General features: G+C 40.8%; 1 protein-coding gene across 2 annotated transcripts; it reads left to right on the top strand.

Moving 5' to 3' along the window:
- Positions 1 to 4,627: 4,627 nt before the first annotated feature.
- LOC130689133 (netrin-3-like) lies at positions 4,628 to 22,353 on the top strand. 2 transcript variants are annotated; one of them, XM_057512155.2, is made up of 7 exons: positions 4,631 to 6,551; positions 16,790 to 16,978; positions 18,615 to 18,764; positions 19,329 to 19,394; positions 20,071 to 20,139; positions 21,129 to 21,303; positions 21,370 to 22,353. In XM_057512155.2, exons 1-7 carry the CDS (start codon positions 5,267 to 5,269, stop codon positions 21,518 to 21,520), a joined length of 2,085 nt encoding a protein of 694 aa, XP_057368138.1. In that variant the 5' UTR covers positions 4,631 to 5,266; the 3' UTR covers positions 21,521 to 22,353. The 2 variants fall into 2 exon arrangements, with proteins under 2 accessions (XP_059352804.1, XP_057368138.1); XM_059496821.1 differs by lacking the exon at positions 18,615 to 18,764 and having other exon boundaries at positions 4,628 to 6,551.
- Positions 22,354 to 22,379: the final 26 nt, after the last annotated feature.

Here is a 22,379-nt window from a genome sequence, read left to right on the forward strand (position 1 = left end):
TTTAATTGAATTCTAAGCAATATGTCATGGTATAGTTGAATCTTTTGATTTCTTTATTTTAATGTACGAACAGTACATGGGGCGTGAAAGACGTTTGTTTCAGTCTCATGAAACAATCAGGAATTCCACCATGTTTGCTCGGCTCATGCTTGTGACTGAAGGCCACGTATTCTGTATTTCTAAAACACCGGTGCAATGTTGGTTATGCAACGCATCTTTAGTTTTGCGGCAGAATCTGTTTCTACTCAACCGCGTCGTGTTTTTATATGCAAAAATAAGGCAGTGCAGGCTTGCATCGTTCTACCAAATACGACATAGAGTAGCACAACTGCGCAATCCAAGACGTAAACCGTTCGCGGAAAACAAAGCAATCTTAAGCAGGTTGTCACTGGCGTATCATCGCGTGTTATGGGGATGGTACAAAAGGGATAGTTGTGTGTTGTAAGCAAATCTATCACGACCCATAACTACGCTACTTCATTTTACGACCACAAGGGAGGAGATTGCCGCCTGTGGCAATTGATTTGCCATAACGTGTGGAACAACAGGTACGATGCCATGCGCGGCCATTTTTCCTTCTCCTTTTCTCTCCTATTTTTCTCGATATTTCTAAGCATTCCTAGTAGTTATACGGCCGGACCTTACGTCGATCGATTTGAATAATTGTTTTATTTTTATAAAACGAAATATTTCCCGAGAAATTAACTTATGAGATGGAGAAGGATGAAAAATATCGGCAAGCGGAGTTAGCCAGCAAAAGTTCGTGGGTGAACCCCAAAGTCTTTCAATTTTGATGACGTAGTGTTGTCAACAATTTCTGACTTTGGTTTGACATTAACACAGCAAGGTAGGGCCATACTACAATAATAAAGTTGCTGGACTAGCTTTCCTTTTCGTTTGTATGCAAAAACAGCTATTAATGAAAAACGATGATATTTCGCGTTTCATTGTCGGATTCGCAGTTTTCATTTAACATCAGTTCAGGGCTTCAATGTAATGCTTTGCCGTGGTCATATTTGAATTGTCGTTATTTCTAGCGTTATTTTTGCCGCTGATACCTTTACACTTTAACATAGTTGGGGACTAACTACCGTACTGACATCTGCTAATTATCGTTCAACAAATATAGCTTATTAATTCGCATTCAATCGAGCAATAATAATAGATGGGGCCAAGCTAAGGCATTTGTCTAGCATATGCACTTCTAGACTTCTGTCATACTGTATAATTCACCAATAGCATTGTAATTTTTAATGCCTTTTTTTTTATTACAACTAATCTCTGTCATTTAAGTGCATGTTTGGTGCATTATTTGAGTGTTAAGGTAGTCACAACCCTTGGCTTTAGGTTTCATTCAGGGATTCGAATATCTATGGGTCGATATAATTGCGAGATAAAACTTTAGGTGCAACTTCGTTCTGGTTGTCGCGGAGTTGCCCACTGCTTCAACAACACGCCCTAAGAATATTGCAGTTCCGCTCATCACATTTTTCGTGAAAATTATTCTTGTTCTCGCTGACAATTATTTTTCGACTTCATAAGGCAATAGGAATTTAGAGGTAACACAGAAAAAAGTTCGTGCATTAATTTGGTTAATTAGCGCTGGATACAACATGCACTTGTTTCCAGAATGAAGAAAATAGTATTATTTGATTCTAATGAAAGGAAAAACACATTCGAAAAACGATTTCTGGTGATGTTCATTAAAAACACGGAAAATTGTAACGCAAATTCTGTTACATACAACTGCGTCGATGCACTTTTTGTACCTTCTATCGACTTTAGCAAAGTTTTCGAAACTAACTTAGTTTTGAATTTCTCATTACATTTCTGTGTTCATTGCACTAAGAGAAATTTGTACTTCGAACTTTACTAGACGAATAAATAACATATTTTTTAAGGATAAGTTTTAAGCTAAAAAGCACCGTCTTCCTGTTCTTTCTGCTCGAGTGGAGTATGGCTGGGTTGAAAAAAATAACCATGTCCGTCTTGGAGCTTTAAGATGAGTTGATCTATTCGTCTTGATTATGCAGCACGTTCTACAGCAATCCCGTTCTTTGTTGTCCCAAAAACGAGCAGGAGAGGGGACGTGCGAAAACAACTGTAGTGAGGATTTGGTCATGAGCGCTGGTTATTCAAAAGTGACAGCCTAATACGAATTCTCTATCGCCTGTCGCAACCTATCCTGAAATATGGTTTTTATCGCTATTCAGCACTGAAAGAAGCAAGAGAGAAAAAGAAAAACGTCAAATCCTAGAATTTAAACTTTAATTCTACTTTTATCGTCCTATTATAGCACTTACCTAACGGCAAGATCCTTCTCGACTTCAGCCATTTGGAGTCTAGTTGTTTTCATCAAACTTAAATGAAACTCTGTATTTTTGAGTAACACTGTAGGCATAATACGAAATTCAAAAAACAAAAAACATCAATACGAGATTCATTCTGTGGCGAATGTATTGTTTTCTCTCCAAAAAGGTAATGTTCTATAGATCGGCCAGGGGACAACACTGTATTTGATTAATTACCTAGAAATTCGAAACTTTTATGCTAATGTACAGCACAACCATGAAGTAATAATCTTCAGCGTACCCGTATGCTTCGATGCAATACTGTGTGGACAGTGAAGCATTACAAACATTGACATGTATTCAAGAACAAAAACGCGTGTTTCTTTTCGGAAGTTTTCCACGAATTTGACCGACAGCAAGCTACACGTAATAAGTTGCACTTTTATTTCAATTTGTGCCTCCTTCAATTTCGGCAACTATTTAATTGGTTTCACGTAATAAATTTGATGTTTTGTGAAGAAAAGTTTGAGATGGCCTTAGACTTCTGGGAGTAATTGCTAAGCCCCTGGGCTCATCGTTGCACGGAAACCTAGCCACCTTTTAATCTGAGAAACTATAAATGTTTTAATGGCTGTTGTCGCGCATGCGCTTGCAAGCCCGAGTCATCCATCTCCTCCTATCATAATTCATATCTACTACGGAGTCATCCGTTTTCCATTCGTTATTACTTTAAGGAATTAGTTAGACGAGAAAACTCATTTACTCCATTTGCTGCTAAGTAAGGAGACGTAAACCTTGAGTCGCTGAGAAATTATGCATAGCGCGAAGATAGAAATCAAGCATTTTCATAATCTGTGAAGGATTACATCATTCACGCGCCGAGAAATGCTCGCGTACGACGTGAAGAAACCGACATCGTCACAGCACGCCAACGGAGAATGTTCATACCTGGTCAAAACCGTTTGCACTAATTTACCCGTTCGAATTCAAAGTCCACAGCATTTGGCATGGACTCCACCAAATTCTAGGTGTGGAAGGTTTGGAATGGGGGATTCGAAATGGGGAAAAACAAAATGAAATTCCATTGAGAAGAGGAGATTGTGAATACGGCGAGTCAGAAATTGTAGAACCAAGCTGAAATGTTGCTTGCAAGTAGTCGAGCCGTCGAAGAGGGAGGGGAAAGGGAAAAAAAAGGACAGTACTTCTTAACAAAGGAGGAGCGTGTGTGTGTATGTGTGTGTGTGTCTGTAGTATATATGAGAAGAGAGAGAGAGAGAGAGAGAGAGAGGGGCTCGCTGGGATCACGGAATAAAAAATAAAAAAAATAAAAATAAAAAAGCCGAGAAAGGAAAGAACATAAGACTGTTGAAGAGTAGGTGATGAGAAGGCAGCAAAGAGGAGGAGGAAGAGGAGGAAAGAGGAGGTGGTGGAGGTTAACTGGAGGGAGGTCAGTTTCATTTTCCGAGTGACAACTGTGGCCCATGTCGGACAGTGTGCTTTTCCACACCCTCAGCCACAAAATTCGACACCAAGTTTAAGATATATTCCCTCCCTAGTTCTGTTCTTTTTCTCCTTCTTCCCCCTTCCAGATTCTTGTAGACTTGTCCTACACTTATTTTTTGTCCAACACTTTCTAATTTCCTCTCTCTCTCTCTCTCTCTCTCTCTCTCTCTCTCTCTCTCTCTCTCTCTCTCTCTCTCTCTCTCTCTCTCTTTTTTTTTTTTTTAATGCCATGAGTCTGGCACGTTTTATTAATCTCTTTCCATAGTGAGGCAAAGCCATCTTCTACAAATGCGATGTACACACTTCAAACCAAAAAGTATCAAAGAGAAAACTCATGATACCCATTTTCGGCGATTTTGTAATAAAATGTTTCATCCGGCCCAACATTTTTTATTTATTTATTTATTTATTATATATGTACGTATATACACCGTATTATACATATGTATTTTTTTTTTTTCAAATTAAAACACAATACTACAAAATAAATTGTATGTAACTTGGTATAACTCGGGTGTCCGCCCAAACTTGTACGTTTAACACTCGAATTTGTCACCGTCGAAAATGCACATAAGCTTTTCTACTGGAAAATAAATGAATAAGAAAAATAGTGTGAATTCCATAGGGATATATACATATACATATATATATATATATACTTTTTTTGTTTTGTTTTGTTTTTCTCTCACCGGCAAAAAAATGAAAAAGACCGAGCTGACTAGCCTATCGGGTAGTAGCGAGCCCCCCACCACGGCAACACTTCTTAGGCGGTGACGGTTCGCCACTCTCGGGAGGCTAGAGAGGTAAGCGATCCGACAGCGGCGGGTTCAGTTCAGTTAGTAGTCGACTCTTGTTCCGTTCACACAAGCTCTCGTCTCACTTGGCTGTTTTTGCCCACTTTCAAAACTTTCGCCCTAGTAAAACCAAAACCAAAACCAAAACAACAACAACAACAACAAAAAATTGAACTTGAGTTTGGAAAGAAAGATTTGAATAAGATTTGTCAAAGTTAACATTTTTAGACTTAGTGCAGTGAAGCGGAAAGGATCAGTGAGCGAACTTCGCCAGTGGTAGCCTTTTGATTTTTGAACTCTAATAATCAAGCCAAATTTTTCATTGGACTCGAAACGACTTACCATCTGCCGGCCGAGAAGTCGAAAGCGAAATGGTAGCACGTGCAAATCACCAATCATGAACTTGATATCCTTAAAAACCGTACGACGCTGAACGTAAGATGCGATATGCCTATTAGTTTTCGACTAGAGTGACTGCTTTAGAATCGAAAACACCCCACGCCTCGATTTGCGTCCATCAAAGCATTCGACTTGAACTTGAATTGAACAACGGTAGTATTTGCGGACCGGAAGGTGGACACATCCGTTAGGCGTTGTTCTGTGACATTTGCTAAAGCAGCGCCGAAATATCGGATCGGCAAATCGGCGGAGCTGCAAAAAAAAAAAAAAAAAAAAAAAATGGCGCTGAAAAGCTACGAAATCATTGTGCTGGCCGTTTCTTTACTAACAGCCACCAATGCCGTGACGGCCAAAAGCACCAATAGCAACGGAAGCGGGGGCAGTAGCAGCAGCATCACCGGCGGCGGTGGCAACAGCGGTTTTCTGCACATGTTTGCGGCTCAACAAAATCCTACTGATCCGTGTTACGAAGAGATTCCAATCGGCCTGGCCAATCAGGCGGGTGCGGGCGCCGTCGGAGGGGCCACATCCGGCGCTTCGACGGCCGTTTCCGGCAGCGGCACGATGCTGCGCTCGCGACGCTGCGTACCGGACTTCGTCAACGCCGCTTTCGGGAAAGAGGTGGTGGCCACGTCGACGTGCGGCAACCCTCCGTCGCGCCACTGCTACACCAACACGGACGAGAAAGGCGAACTGGCTCGCATGTGCAGCGTGTGCGATGCGAGCAATGCCCGCCGACGCCACCCGTCCACCTATCTAACCGATTTGCACAACGTCAACAACATGACGTGTTGGCAGTCGGAACCGTTGTTCTCGCCGCTTCCTTCGTCGCCATCGTCGGCCTCTTCGTCTCAGCCAATGCTGCCGTCGTCTGGCAGCTCCGTGCTGACGGAGAACAACGTGACGCTGACGCTCTCCCTGGGTAAAAAGTACGAATTGACGTACATCAGTCTGCAATTCTGCGGCCGCAAGCCCGACAGTTTGGCCATTTACAAGAGTATGGACTTTGGGAAAACCTGGCAAGCGTTCCAGTATTATTCGTCGCAATGCCGCAAATTGTACGGCAGGCCGAACCGGGCCATCATCACCAAAGCCAACGAACAGGAAGCGCTCTGCACCGACGCCCATTCGCTACTCGACCCGTTGTCCGGCTCTCGAATCGCCTTCAGCACGATGGAAGGCAGGCCTAGCGCTTTCGATTTCGAGAACAGCCCGGTGCTTCAAGATTGGGTGACGGCGACGGACGTCCGCGTCGTCTTCCACCGTTTCCACCCGTACGGCGAGGAACAGCAGCGGACCGGTGGTGGCGGCAGCGCGGAGAACAACGACTCGAACGCGGCCGTCTCTGTCCGCGACTACTCCTTCTACGCTGCAGCTGACTTCGCCGTTGGCGGACGCTGTAAATGCAACGGGCACGCCTCAAGGTGCGTCCAGGGACGAGACGGACTTCTTGGCTGCGACTGCCGTCATAATACAGCTGGGCGCGATTGCGAAAAATGCAAACCTTTCCATTTTGATCGGCCCTGGGGACGAGCGACCGCCAAAGAGGCCAACGAATGCAAAGGTAGGACTCACCCGCCCATTTCTTTTTTCTTTTTTTTCGGACTTACTCGTCTGTCACATTCCTGTCAGCTGGGTTGCAACACTGTCTTTTTAGTTCGCCAGAAGGCATTCTGATTTGAGTAGACACATAAAGTCGCAATCGCGAGGACGTAAACAGGATGTCGGTGCTTTTTAAGTGATGCGTTGATTTGCTTTTGTGTGTTACGGACGTTTAGCGAAGATGAAGCCCGTAACAAGTATTAGGCAAAAGAGACGAGCGTACGCGGCCTAATGACGTAGCCTGAATTCAGAGTTTTCCATGCGAGTAAGGACTCAGCCTGCGCATAAATCTAGCGTACAGACCGACGACTAGTTGAATGACTACAGGCCTACCTTTTACTATTCCCATCTATTTTTCTCCTCATTTTTTTTTTTTCAAGACTAACAAATAACAGCTGAAAAATATTCATGAGAGATAGTTAAATACGCACGAAAGAGTTTCCTAATGTATATTTCTTGAAGAAACATGCTTTCTCGTTCCAGTATAATAGTATTGAAATCTGTTGATAGCCAATTTCAATCGCAAAGGCGCTCCGTCCAAATTACCTGTAATAACGACCGTGAAGCCATCGATTGACGCATTCATTTGAAAGGCAACAGTCGCCTAGCGGAAAAGTTGTTCGATGCCTCGTCTATTATTTCAAATTTCACGCCAGGCCATAAGAGACAATCTCGAGCCAACCAAAAAAAGAATATGACCTTAAGACTCTAGACGTTCATTGAATTTGCCATTGTCTTTCGAGCTAATCACAATTTGTGATTGAGTTCGTTGGCGGTGGGCAAGACGCCATACAAACTTTTGGCAGACCGAATGATTTTTTATTTTGTGTTGCTTTTCACTTTAGCGCTGTTTTTTTTTTTTTGGCGTACTTTTTATTTTGATTATTATTGCAAATTTCTTTTTTTTTTGTAAAAATGCGTTTTAAAACCATCAAGTTCGTGAGCGATAACTAGAGACGTGTGCGGGGACGTGTGCATTGGTTTTCGTCGTTCCAAACATGTGGGAGGGATCTCATGGTACCCAGCACATTTTTCAAATTTGTTCATTTATTTTTGGTAACGTTCATTTGGTACTGGAACGGTAGTAAAAAATGTGCTGTTTTTATTCATTTGGTGACTCATTGAGATCCTCGGTGATCTCTCCAGTTGAAAAAACAAAAAATCCATTAGCGAGAAGGGAACCGTCAGATTGAGCTAAATCTGTGCAAATTCATTCTTACTTTCCAGCATCCTGGCTCTGGCCAAATGTCCGGTTTTCTATTAATAGACAATCGAAAGAGGCGTACAAAAAAAAAAAAAAAAGAAAAAAAAGAAAACCTAAAACAGGTGAAAACTGGGCCTAGGTTGAGATGAACACATGAACACAATTGTTTCGATGCTGCAGTCCAATACGATAAAGAACGAAACCATCTGTGCGTGACATGGCGATAAGTGACTGTAATTATCGACTCTGCTGCGCCTTGGCCAGAAAAAGGCAAAAAAAAATGTTGGGAGGTTTGGATTAGCCCAAAAGGAATCAAATGGTTGAATAAAATGTTGTGGACAAGAGCGATGAAGACAGGATCTGGCCTAGAAGGTTTATGACCAAAAAAAGAGAACGTGGAGGGTTGCAATCTTCGGATCCTGTTGCTGAATGTGAGTCAAAAACCGAAAAGGGAAAAAAAAAAAAAAAGATAAAGGAGGTAGAGCAGCAAAAAAAAAAAAAGAAGAAAAAAGGTAGAGAAACTGGGACCACCTATTAACGATCAGATAATGGGCTCATTAGACACACACCCCCATATGGCTGCTGCCGAGTTATTTAGGAGCACCGCGATGTTATTCCTCGCGACTGGCTGGCTTGCCTAGTCGGGCACCGCAGTCATTTCCATATTTCTCGGGCATTTTCAAGAAATCTTTTAGATTTCTTTCTTTCTTTTTTTTTTTTGTGTTTTCTTCTCTCGTTTTTTTTTTCCTTCCTCCCCCAACAGCCGTTTTCTACTAGCTCACGGGAATAGAAGAGGAGCATTTTGAGGCTCAATTTAATTGAAAAATTTTCTGAGCCCGTCAACCGCTTTGTTATTGACGTCCATAAATGAAATGTTTATTTGAACCATTATTTCCCTTTTTCTCCCCCTCTCATTCTACCACGATAATCACATATGGATATCTCTTTTGCATCGTGCTTTCCTTCCCCCTCTAGCCCTAACCCCCTACCCTCGCCCTCCCAAGCAAAAAAAAAAAAAAAAATATATGTATATATATATAAATGATGCGATCGATGTGTTAAAAAGGGGGGAGACATTGATAGCCAAAACGTACACACGTGGACCGTGTCGGAGCATGAAAACGTTTCATCCGCCGGAGTTTTTGTATATGGGTTTCTTTTTTTTTTTTTTTCAAATACCTTTTTACTTTTTTTTTTTTTTGCTGTGTGTACAAGAGCGGCAGTATGTCTATAGTTTCCCGCATGTCAAGAGGGATGTCCAACAGCTTTGTTGTCCCGTGGATAGTTGGTATTCGAGAGCTGGCAGCAAGCAAGCAGGGGCCTACCATAGAGAGGAAAAAATCGTTGTTGAGCCAGTGACGAATCCCGATAAGGAAACGTTGTTCTTTGGCTATCCTTTTTTCCGCTGCTAGCTCGTGAAGACAATGATGTGCCACTATCTGGCACGTATGAGCAAGGATGAATTTATAAAGTTGGAGAATTTTTCCAGGTGAAAGCCATTTCCATTTTGAAACGTCGACGTTTTTTCTTGTGTGTGTGTGTGTTTTTTTTTTTTTCTCAAAGCGTCACAAGGACTACTTGAAATCTTTTTTATTTATTTCTTATTTCTTTTTCTTTTTTCTTCATACAAGTTGGATGCGAAATGCTTATTGTTACCATGGCTCGCTATTGCCTGCCGACGTTTTTGACAGCAGAAAATGGGATGCACGTGTTATATTAGGCTGCGCGGTGTCATCGCAGCTTATATCCTCATTATTCAAGAACGGGCTTGCAGATGTAAATCAATATCTCATACGCCAACAGCGTTTTTTTTTTTTTTTGTTGGTTGTTGAGCAGAACAGATAGCCGAACGTATAGGCCCAACGTGTATCATCTGTTTCGTATGCTCCACGTCCACTTCCTAACCCCAACCAGGTATGTAGCGCGAATATCGAATGTTTCTCATAGATAAATTTGATGTCTGACTATGCAGCGCAACCCGACATTCCATCCGTTCTCCTTTTTCTACTTTTCCTTCTTCTTTTTTTTTTTTCTTTTTTTTTTTTTTTTTTTTTTTTTTTTTTTTTTTCTTTCCTCTTGTTTTTTTTTTTCGGGGGGAGCTGGGAAGGAGGGGGGTGCTCTCCATTTCCATCGAGTGACTCGTCTAGAAGCGAACTAGAGGAGAACCAGGAAGAACAGGAGACGAGATGCCACATCTCTCTGTCTCTCTTTTCTGTCGTCTCTGACGTGACATTGATTCATTCAACCCTGAACGGTAACTGACCATCTCTGCTGATAGCTGGGCTGCCGGATCAGCCGTGTTTGGAGACAAAAATGTGTTGAACAACACAAGGACTTAAAGTTGATCACACAAGCTTTCTCAACGTGTTATACAAGAATGAAAACAAGAAATTTCTGAAGGCACCGGGCCCTCACTTAGGCGCTGCTCTGGACTTGTTTGACATCAACGTACAACCGTCGAACAGGAAATGAAAGTTTTTCGAGTCAAAGAAAGAAACAGATGTACAATGTCGTGTGTCATAGGAACAGAGAAAGAATGTCGCGTTAAATGGTCAAGGTTGGCCGAACACGAATGGAACACACACACAAAAAAAAAAATCGTTGCTTATCTTGACAGTAAACAAACCAGTCGCCGTGTTCGATATGCAAGAAAGTTTTACATTCCTTCAAATCCAATCAATGTTGTAGATAACTAGATAAGGCCAACGTGGGACACGACAACACATTTTTCATTTTGCGCGGCCATCGCTTGACTAGTGGAGAAACAGAAAGGCAATTTGTCCCTCCCTGAGTTCAGGTGACATTTGGTGAGCGTAAACTGCTCGCTGAATGAGCGTCTGTGTTCCCGTCGTTCGTATCGCATTGTATTTTTTTTTTTTTTCGCAACTGCTCATTCAAGTGTTTTCGATCCAACACAAACGAGGCTCAATTGACGAACGTCGTTCTTCCGGTTTTGAAATACAATTTTTCTGGTTTAACACTGCGATGGCGACTAGAGATTGTAACGAGCAATGAAAAAATGTTAGAAATTCAAAACGAAAGCAATGGATCGAGTGTGGCATGCGAGAAAGAGCATGCGATGACGAGCACGATTAGGAACGGGTCAATCTGATGGGGTTGGCGCGCAGCACAGCCTCGTGAATGTAAGAGGCCATTGCTCAATAGTTCGATTGATGGACACCACCCATCCGCCTATAGGATCGGTCTCATGTCGGGTTTCTCTTTCGGCAAGGTAGCAATTATCTATTCGGTATAGTTGGATCAAAGGGGCCAAATTGTCGAGCATTTTCCGTGATTGTGTGCGCTGGCTGCTCCCTATATTCGTCCGTTTCGAATGCGGCAAATGCTGGCTGCTGGCGGCCATTCAAATGCCACAGTCCAATGCCAAGGGAAAAGAGAGAGAGAGAGAGAGAGGGGTTGAGGAGGGAGGTGGTTGTGAGAGAAGATTGTAGGGGAATTAAGAGGCGTAATGAGAGGTTTGCGGGTGGTCACCTTTTGTGTTTCACCTGCATCGTCTCAAACAGTCTACACGTATGACCCCTCCAGCTCCTGACGTTTCTCCCATTAACAGAGATGAAAATGAGTTAATTCTTTCGCCGTGTGCAAGGAGGATTCTTCAGCGCTCAATTCATTACACAGCTGTTGGCCTAGCACATGTACACATTTATTCTGTTTCGGTTACATTTCTTTGACTCCCCATATTCTTTACATGAGAGAGAGAGAGAGAGAAAAAAAAAGGAAAAAAAAAAAAAAAAGAAAACAGAAAAACAAAATATTTTTCTTCTCGGGCTTTAAAGTGATTCCCAAAGCAGGGCGAGAAACGTGCCTTTAGAGCAATACGCAGCTGCTTTTTTTTCAACAACGAGAGGGAGGGTATAGGTACGTTTAGAGCACGTTAGGAGGAAAAGAGAAAAAAAAAAAGAAGTAAAAGAAAAGAAAAAAAAAAAGGTGCCCCATGAGCCAGGAGGGAATGAACTGGGGAGGGATTACGGGTCATCGTAGCGGCATCAAAGGCAAGTTGTCGGGGTTTGTGCAGGTGAGTTCTGAATGGATAGCCCACGAACGGAGTGCAAGAGAAAAAGAAGAATACCTGGAATATTCCAAAGGAGTTTCTTTTATTATTTTCTCTCTCTCTCTGACCATCTTTTTCTTCCCTCAGTCGCTATTCGTTTCTTTTTTTTCTTTCTTCCTTTTTTTTGTTCCTTTTTTTTTTGTTGTGCTGCGGTGTGTGTGTGTGTGTGTGTGTGTGTGCTGCACCAGCGCCTTCCAAAAGTCTTGTGTGAAGCGCATTTTTGTTTATCTTCCCTCAGCTTCCCCACCCCTTTTTCTAGGCCTTTTTTCTCGCACACTTTGAAAAATAGCGAGTTGAGCTTTCAAATCGAAGATGGGAGAAACGATGGTCACATTTTTATTGTCATCTCCGTCATCTGAGGCAGTTTCATTAAAACTCAGGTGGGAATACTTCAAAGTCCGTATTCATTTCAGGCAGCTTGTTTTGTTTTTTTCCCGAGTTGGTCTGGCATGTTATGGTAGATGATCTGGAAGATGAAGCGGCATGTTATGTAAACGATTTTTCCTGATTCACTTAGCCTTGTCTTTCAACATGAACCCGATCTGAGCTATTCCGCATTCCAGTCACATACTCCCTTTACGGACGGTTATCTTTACCTGGCTCAGCCTTGTATCTGAAAACACATATAAATATATATATAATAATAATAAAAAAAAAATAATAGCAAAAAAAAAAAAAAAAAAATAATAAATCTTGTAAGAAAAGGATAGGCTTTGATTGTATTTGTGCTATAGATATTTACTACAATCGGTGTGTGCCCACATGCACTGCGTGTCTACCTTACCATTTCTATTACTACGTCTCTGCGCACAATAGAGTGTACTTTATTTCCCCTCAATCTATTTTTCTGCATAGAAATGGTAAAGAAAAAAAAAGAAAAAAAAAAAAAAAGAAGCTGTGATGGTAAAAACCCGCCTTCGTTTCATTTTTGGAGAAGGGCAGAGAAAACACGTTAAACCGGAAGGAGAGGGTGTTTTGGTGCATGGCACAATTGGTATACACACACACACACACACACACACTAGCATAGCACGCCATGAAGCCAAAGCCTGCTACATCAGCTTCAGCTGGTATATTTTATATTTATAGCCGGGGAGTGGAAGGTCAGCAATGTGTGAAAAGGTTTATAGAGGTATATACACCTTTAGGAGAGCGAATACGGCATAGCTGACTATAGCTGCGCGATTGCCCGCCTGGCTGGCAAATCGCATCGGCCCCTTGCTGCGTTTCTCATCAGACCCCAGCCGGAGTCTTCCATAATAATCGACCTCTGCGTCCTCTTCTTTCTCTCTCTCTCTCATTCACAATAGATCTTTCGCTACAGCTCGAAGTCTCTGAACAGTTTCCCCTTGGCCTATAGCATTCCCTGCCATGACTGCCACCGCAGCGCCAGTTATGATTTCTAATTCATTTCTTCCCTCCCCTCTCGGGAAAAAGAAAAAACTGAGTCCCTCGCAGACAACAAACGATGCGTTCTATATGCATGCTTTATCGCGGATTTGCATTCGAACGAGCTGCCAGATCCGATCTGATGCCCCTCAGCCGTTAGTGACACTCGCTATCTAAAGGCTTATAAAAACAAAAGTACAGTTATATCACCAAAACTGGTAATTTTGGCCATGCAGAGAATTAGATTGATCGATAAAAATTTCTTCGGAAAACGACCCAAGAGAATTTGTTTTCGTTTCATTCTTTCAAACAAGATTTGCTACTTTTGAGAAAGAAGAAATAAAAAATAAATGATATCCACCAATCTCTGTAGAAAGTAAAAAAAAAAAAAAAAAGTAGGTATTCCTACATAATGGAAAAGGTACGGAAATAGAGCCGAGTTACCAGGCAAAGTGAGCTTTGTGTAATGTCCGTTGCCGTGTAGTGGTTGAGGGCATGTTTACGCGAGTGAGAGGACGGAATGGGCGTTGTCCTCTTTCCACCGATCGCTCTGTTCTCCTATTTGGTTTGTGTGTACTGTATATGCAAACAAATCCTACTCAATGTATTTGATCCCTTTCCTGTGGGCCGTAGACCTCCACATCCGCTTAGCGTTGATTGCTTTTCGCTTGAAAATGGAAAACAGGAATCTATAATGCCTAATCTGGCATTTTGTATTACGCTGGATGGCGCAGAATAATGGTCCACTAATCTTTGACGTGACAACTGACACTAAGATACATTGGGTAATCTGTCATTGTGCCTTTCGCTGCGCTTGTTGTGTCTCTCTGCCTGGCCACGAACGCTCCAGCTAAACAGCAATCCTAATTGTCTTTGCATGTCCTACGTTAATTACTGGCTGCCTCTACGTCGCGCTTAAATTAACGGGCATAAAACACTACACGGTACGCCATTGTCCCAGGTAGAAATTAGTTTTAAATAATAATAATAATTTAAAAAACCCTATTAATGTTGTTGCGTATTCTCTGTGCCATTCGGTCATTGCTTGAAATACCAAACCGTTTATTTCTTGCATTTGCACAGATGATGCAAATCTACTGTCATGAATTGAATGAATTGAAAATGTCTTTTGTTAGGACGTCAATTGCTTGTCACGTGCCTTTGTTAAAACTTTGATGGGCGTGTTATATGTTCGAAACCAAGTTGGTTTCCCTGCACTGCATTCGATTCCCAGTAGTTGTTTTTAAAATATCCCCTCACTTCTTTTAGCGGATAGGTTTCATTTTGCTTACGTTCGAGTATTACCAGATATCGAACAGAAAGCTAAAAGTTTAAGCGCGTAGCAGTACATTAATCTTATGTGCTAATTTAACGCGCTTCTATAAAATATTTTGCGTTTTTAGCTGGTGTGTTTCCTTCGTTGATTTGCCGTACCTCACACAGCTGGAAGTTTGAAGCTTTTTAAACCTAGCCAGACCATCACTATTTGTAATTCAAATGAAATGTCGGGATAATTATGAGATTCAGCCCTCTGAGCTGATGGCCTCCAGTAAAATCTAGATATAAACACGTTTCACCCTCTCATACAAGCCAATCTTCAACGGTTGCACTAGACACAGGTTGGCCCTACCGTTGAGTTCAAATTAAAATACCCCAACGCGAGAAAGCACTGGTTTTAAGTTTCTGTCCTACCTCAAACTGCGGATAGTATTTTTTTCGTGAGTACATGAACTAAAAGCTTTCCGATTAGCGATAACCGAGGCATAACAAACTTGAACGCTATGATTTTCTTAAACGTTTGCTTTTGTACATGACGAAGCCGTGAAAACCAAAAAGGCTGCCGTGGTGACCACGCACACCTTCGCATGACCTACAGGTTAAAACATCGTCTCTCGTGTTCGCTGCGCATCGCTTGGTGAAACTGAAAGATCAACACGAGAAACTGTTTTATTTGTCCACTTCGATTGCTGTCTCTCCCTCACGTGCAGTTAGCCCCATTGTCATGTAAAAAGTGCTGACTATATTTTCGAATTTTATATACAGCAGCACAAGTTACGGCTAGTGAAAAACAAATGGTCACGTTCAAGACTCAGCGTTTAAAAAAACGGACTGGCTGGTTGTAATACGTCCAGAAGAAAATTTCATGGAAAAACTACTAGTAACTAATTCCGTAACCTAAATGTTGGAAGCTTAATGTCGTTATCGTGTTTACGAAAATCGTTTATTGTGTGGGCGTCTTTGAACCTTTAAGTTAGCCACACGATAATGGCAAATAGAATCTCAAGATCGATGGCGTTTAATTGCTTTAGGAAAGGCGGCGGTAGAGGGGAATAATCGAATCAAGATCAAGGGGTGAATCACTGATTGGTTATTGGTCTTCCCCTCACAGTGAACTATGGATAGGTTACCCTTTAGTCAGATGCATCAAGTTACCCCTATAGCCGCTTTCCAGTCTACGGTTTTCCCCTTTATTGTTAAGCAACCGATATGAACATGAGCAACCAATTTCTTCCCCAAACTCTTAACTCGCGCTGTAATTCTATTTTTTGTATAGCCGTAACCGCTATTTCCATTCACCCTTTTGCGCTCAGTGACCATCCAAGCGCTGCCTTGATTGGCAATATCGAAAATCTATTTACGGCCAGATAAGCGTAAGGGGGAAAATCACAAATTCCTAATCTGAAGCGAGACAAAAACGGACAACACAATTCGATCAGAAACCGTCTATTAAAACAAAACAATTAAGGGACCAATCCTGTCCAGTTCCGGGCAAGCCAACTACGAATTAGTTCTGCTGCATATTTACAGTATAGCGCCTTAAGAAAATGCTGGGCATCTTTGGCTTCTTCTTGAAGGCCTAGCAGAATAAGAACTTCGTTAAAAATCGGTTACGACGCAGGCAGTCGCGGGCTACTTGAATAAATCCAGAAAGTTTAAAATGATGCATGACCACCAGTCTGCAGAAGACTTTCTAGTTGTGTCAAACGGTGATATATTACATTTCACACGGATTCTTGTTGTTGTTAATTACAAAAACTTACACGTAGCATAGGGATCTCCGGTTGAAAAAATCTCCTTTTAATTTTGTTCATTCATCTTCAAAAAAAAAAAAAAAACCAAAAAAGGAAAGAGATAGAATTTCTATGAAAAATCAGAATCAAAGCTTTCACTTAATAGGCGCCCAAAGCAAGCAGGCGACTATTAATCACGTCTACGACAAATTAGGACTTGGTGTTAATTTCCTTACCTTTACTCATTTCTATTTTTAGTTGAACGTACGCCTTATTATGCCGTTAAAGCGGCATGCAAACAATTCTTATACACCCCCCTATGCAATGAATTGTTGCGCTTTACCTGAACAAGATACGTACATCTTGTCATAGATTTGACAACAATGTTATGTTAAGTTTAGTCTATATTAACTCCGGCTTTTTTCTAAGGCCTAAACGATTACGAAAAGGATGTAACTCCTTGACTTGAAACGAAGCAGTTTTCATTAACGATGCTTGACTAATGCGACGTATTGTCTTTTTAGCATGTAACTGCAACTTACACGCGCGAAGATGTCGTTTCAATATGGAGTTATTCAAATTATCTGGCCGCATAAGTGGAGGAGTGTGTCTTAAATGCCGACACAACACGGCAGGGAGGTATTGCCACTACTGTAAAGAAGGCTATTACCGAGATCCAGCCAAGCCTATTACCCACCGCAAAGCTTGCAAAGGTACCGTAGTTTGTACATATTTCTCGGCATTTCTTCGTATTAAAAAGAAGTTAATTTTATTATTAAGTTCCATTAACCAGTTGATTTTTTAATAACACTTGTGGTTGGATTCAAGTTTGAACAGTAGAAATGGCTAAAAAAGTAGAAATTACGGAAGTAATTTTTTAATTGTGCATTTAAAAGCATCAAGCTACTAATGGGATCACACTAACTAACGCACACTCGATTTCAAAATGGCCGCCGACATATCCGTTCGAAAAAAAAAACTCTTTCGTTTGCTGATATTAAAATGAAACCGCATCCTGTCTCTTTTTTGTGTCGTAGTGGCAAACAGCCAAGGGAATCGTACATTTCGCCAAGTACTCTTTTTAAAACCTGGTGCACGAACTGCACTACACAGTTTTTTTTTAGTTGAGTTGGCTGGACGCTTGGTTTTATTTATGTCATGAGCTGCCCGTTAGGCAAGATTACCTGATTATAACGCCTCGATTTTAAAAACTCGCGTGCGTCGTTCGGGTGAGCATTGTGATATCAGATAAGACAAGACAAATCATAAGGTGTAGGCTACTATAAGGTTGCGAGTTGCTGTTTGTACGCGAGCAGCCGCTGGGCTCCAAAAACTACAACAGTTTAGAATGCTTCTAGTTTAAAACGCCACGTTCATCGCAACCGAAAATCTGACAAATTTGTGATAAATGACCTAATGCCACTTTCAACGGCTCTTGATGGGACTCATGGGATGATGATCATGGTCATATTAGAAGCTTAATTTTAGCTACAACGTTTGTCGCAGCTGTCCAGTTTTGATGTCAGCTGGCTCGTGTTGCCAACGTAAGAAGTAGGCGGTGGCTATCTTTAGCCGACTAATAGCAGCAATGGGTGTTTTCTTGTCCCCGCCTCTTTACGATCAAGCACATTCTTTTTCCAGAGGAGTCGCTTAAAGAAACAACAGACAATTCGGAGACGAGGGCGTGAAAGTAAAACGTTGGGGGGGGGGGGGGGGGGGGGGGGGGGGGGGGGGGGGGGGGGGTGACACTGGGTTTAAACCTCGTTTTGATCCTCATAATAAAAAAGAAACTAAGGCGGCAGTGTGTCTGTAGCAAATTGATTATCTTCCACGATTTGTTTCATTAATTCGCCATTGATATACGCGAATAGTACATTTTTATTACAATTTGATACAGTACTAACGCTGCATTTATTGCAAGAAAAAGAGAACCGGAATTTAATTAACAGGTGGGTGATCTTAATAGAATACACGCAACCGGTAAACCGAGATGTTCCTAAAAACCAAAATAGGCCTACGCAGGAAGGCAACAAAGCAAAGAGTGTTTTGGTGAAAAATGGTTGCCTACATTTGTTTTAAATGTACAAAATGGTTTCTGATGCTAATAGTTAGCATCATGATAATGCAAAACAAAGAGAGGTTTGTCTCTTCCCTTTTAATTCAGATGTGTACGCTTGTAGTATGTTTCCATGGAATAACCTAAGTGAAAACTAACCACCATTTCCTAGAAGTATGTCTAACATTAGTGATCGGAACACGTTTGCATGGTTTCGACGATGCATGGCTAGAGAATATTTAACGCGTTTTCTCGTTTTTTCTCTCTTCTTGTGGGTGGGCACGTGAAATCAGAATGCGAATGTCATCCAGTTGGAGCATCGGGCCGGACTTGTAATCAAACAACTGGGCAATGTCCTTGCAAAGATGGCGTCACCGGAATCACATGCAACCGTTGTGCTAAAGGATACCAACAAAGTCGATCACCCATAGCTCCTTGCATCAGTATGTTTTTATTTACCCTTCTTATTTCAGTCATATTAAAACCATCGACTAATGGGAGTATCAGTCTATGTGCATGTTAGTCTAATATGTTGTTTAATACCGTACGTTGTGTTATGCGGGTAACTCAATTGTTCTTGGATGGATCTTGCAAATTGTGTTGCCTTGTCTAGATTTTCAAAGCTAGCATGAATCTTAATTCCTTTTCATGACAGTTGCTATTGCCATTATTAAGCAGTAAGTCTTAATACGTGAGCAGTTTATCCGATGATGCAAAATTAAGACATGTCTCTTATGGTATTTAAACAAATTTGACAAACAATCACGTTTCACAAAATGTAAATGTTTATTCACAAGCCCATAAGCTAAAAGCTAAACTGAAAACCTATTGTTGGACGTACAGCTTTCTTTTGGGGCATATTGATAATAAGAACAAGAAAATTATTCCATTGTAAATACGATTTGCAGGCCTCATTGACATTAACGACTTGCTCTGCTTTATTTTTACGTACGCTTATCTGAAATAATTGAATTCACTTTTGAACATTATGTGCAATTATTTACTAGGAATCCCCAAATCTTCACTAAATCCAGCACCCACTTCAGTGGAATCAACCTCTAATTCTAATTCAGGTAAGTCAATCTCTAAAGAGGTCGCTGTATTGCAGAGCAATGCAAGGAACTGTTCCAGATTTATTTTGTTCTCACCTCATTTAGAACGCCCAGAAACTAATCATTCGCGTATAGACGATCTAATGTGTTCAGTGTGATATCCATTAGTGGTGGCCCTTATAAGCTGTCTGACACGGGCAAACAACTTTTCATGGGCCCTTGGACAAGCAGAAAAGAGTAGTCTAGCAAAATGAGAAAAATTACGCCGAATGGTTGAACTGTGCATTCTAGAATAGGCCAAGAGAAAAAAAAAAAGATAGCCATAAGCTGACGTACTGTAATCAGCCTAAAGCAGGATCTTTATCATAACCGCTTTCTCTTTGGAAAGAACAGGTATGGAAAGATAAGGTATGGAAAGACTCCTACAAAGAGATAAAACCATGCTACTAAAGGCAAATGCTGCTTTGCCAATTTTTATTGAGGTACCAGAAGGTGTCGGTATTAGTCCAAACGAATCGGCATAGTTTTATCTCTCTGTAGCAATCGACATCGACTGCCAGGGCGATCTGTGTAGGCTACATTGATCATCCGCTGATGGTTAACTGCAATGTGTAGCGCGTGGTTTATATATAAGTGAGTTTTTGCTGGCGCTAAATAAACATTTAATGTTTTGTATTTTGTCGTTGTTCACACGCAGAGAATTGCGGCCCTTGCCCAGCGGATAATCGACGACTAAATCTCAAGAAATACTGCAAACGCGATTACGGTAAACAGCCTTTTTTTTGCGTGTGGGTGTTCCGGGTTAAATTTTTGTCATTTTTATTTGATTTGATTATGTGAAATAATCTTAGTTTAAAAACCAAATTATTTTTTATGCATATGCTAAAGCAGTGTTCTCAAAGAGTATGCGTTCTGTTGCAATAGGCTAAGTAAAAAAAGCTTAGAGCTACTGGAAATGTGCGCTATTAAAGGGTTTCAGTGAAATTTTTCAAACATCAAAGTTATTTAAATATTTGATTGCCTAATTTGTTAACTCCTAGAACATTTTAGCTTACTGATGCTCGTAAATATTTTCGTAATGCTAAACGAAAAATTTTTTTAGAGCAGTTAGAACTCGAAAAGCTTTCATGCTATTTCGTGCTATACCTGCATAGAGTTGTTGAAAGTTAATGTTTCTCTCCTAAAGTTTTACGTTGATTTTTATGTTTTTTTTATACTTCCTGCTGTTGAAATTTTCCGCCCACTGTAAGGGGTGCCACGAGCCATAACGCCTTATTCAGCGATTGCGGCTCAAAAAGCATATTTTAGTATTAGCTTCCAAAATAACTTCTTAGTGTGACAAACCATTCAACTCATTTAGCACTTGGTTAGTATGGTTAACATCGACTGCAATGTGGCCTAACAGTTTCAACGACAAATATTATAGCGGAAAAGAGAAAATCAAGTCAAAACAACAATCATATACATATATAGAAAATGCACTAATGTTTCAATTGTAAAATTTAAATTCAAAAATCTAAAGCTATTTGTTTACTTCAAAACTTATGCATGTCAGCAGGGCTAACATGCAATAGAAAATAGTTTAGGTTTTTTAAAATGCTCGTATTTAAAAAATGTATTGAATTACCATAATTGATTTAGGAAAAGTACAGGAGGTGGTTGTCAAACTTTCTTTCGATTATTTTCTTTTTCGTGCAGTAGGCATGATCACATTGAATTGAGTGTTACATCCGGCTCTGTTTTGTATATTTGCAGCATTGCTGGCTACGATCACGGCACGAGAAACAGCTGGAGAATGGGTAAAGTTTACAATGAACGTTCAAACGATTTTCAAGAAAACAAGAGACAATCGCGTGCGACGTGGACTTACTTACTTCTGGGTCCGTATGTCCGATCTAGCTTGTAAATGCCCAAAGATAAAGATCAACAAGTAAAAAAAACAAAAAAATTCCGTTTCTCAATTGTTTACACTTCTAAATTTTTTTTTTCATCCTAGGTCTTACTTAATTTTGGGAGGCTCTGAGGACACTAAGTATGGGCGACCAGGCATCGAACTTAACACCCGATCAATCGTCATTGAATGGAAGGCAGAATGGATCAGTCGAATGAGACGATTTGAACGACGTGCTTCTCGAAAATGCAAATGAACACTATTGTAAGTTAGTAATTACTACCAATTGGCTGACCAATTATTATTATTTTTTCATTTCCCAAGAGTTCTTGTGAAGTTTTCCTTTGTTCCATTAACACATACATGACTATAGATCCGTGTATAAGTTTTAACGATTATCTGTATTCCTTCTGCTATTTGTAATGTTCGTTTAGCTCACCAAACAAAAAGCTTACTCAGTCAAGACGTTATTGAAACGCATCGGCAAAATTAATAAAATCTTGGCCAATGAAGTTAAGGGACTAGAATTTTCATACAGCGCTGTACGAAGCCAATCCTGTTTCTATAACGATACCCTCGCCCCAACGCTGAATGCGATAGCCAGATTAGTAACTTTGCCCTGGTATGGGTTGGGATGGCACTTCGCGAGACTTCTTTGCATGAACATAATTTTTTTGGTGTTTGTAGCAAGTTCCTACTTTCAATATTGTACTTGTACTTTGTGGTGGTGCAAAAGTTTTGAAAAAAAAAAAAAATTGTCCGCTTTGAATTCTGCTGAAGCCATTTCGTTTTTTCCGCACATTTTTACAAGTTCGATAGGCGTTTTAATCACTCTTTTCAACAGCCCAAACTTGTCCTGTACATTAAGTTTCACTTCATTGCAGCAACATGCTCTATTTTAAATGTTCGATGTACATTATTTTCTTCTACATGCTATGCATTACAAAAATCAGTGTTTCAACTAACTTCCACTGTAGTATTCGTAATGGTATTTCCGAGTGGCCAATTCCCAACATTTGTCTTGATTTATGTTTGTGATAATTGTAGTGTACTATTTTGTGTCAATACAAGTACGTCACTTAAACGTAATACTGTGCCGCATTTGTAAAAACACC

This window comes from Daphnia carinata, chromosome 9, assembly GCF_022539665.2.
Source record: "Daphnia carinata strain CSIRO-1 chromosome 9, CSIRO_AGI_Dcar_HiC_V3, whole genome shotgun sequence".
Taxonomy (NCBI): Eukaryota; Metazoa; Arthropoda; class Branchiopoda; order Diplostraca; family Daphniidae; genus Daphnia; species Daphnia carinata.

Coding starts and splice junctions, on each gene's coding strand:
- LOC130689133 (XM_057512155.2), top strand. CDS start 5,267: ATGGCGCTGAAAAGCTACGAAATCATTGTGCTGGCCGTTTCTTTACTA. Junction 18,765..19,328: donor ACCCATAGCTCCTTGCATCA/GTATGTTTTTAT, acceptor ATTATTTACTAG/GAATCCCCAAATCTTCACTA. Junction 20,140..21,128: donor ATACTGCAAACGCGATTACG/GTAAACAGCCTT, acceptor GTATATTTGCAG/CATTGCTGGCTACGATCACG.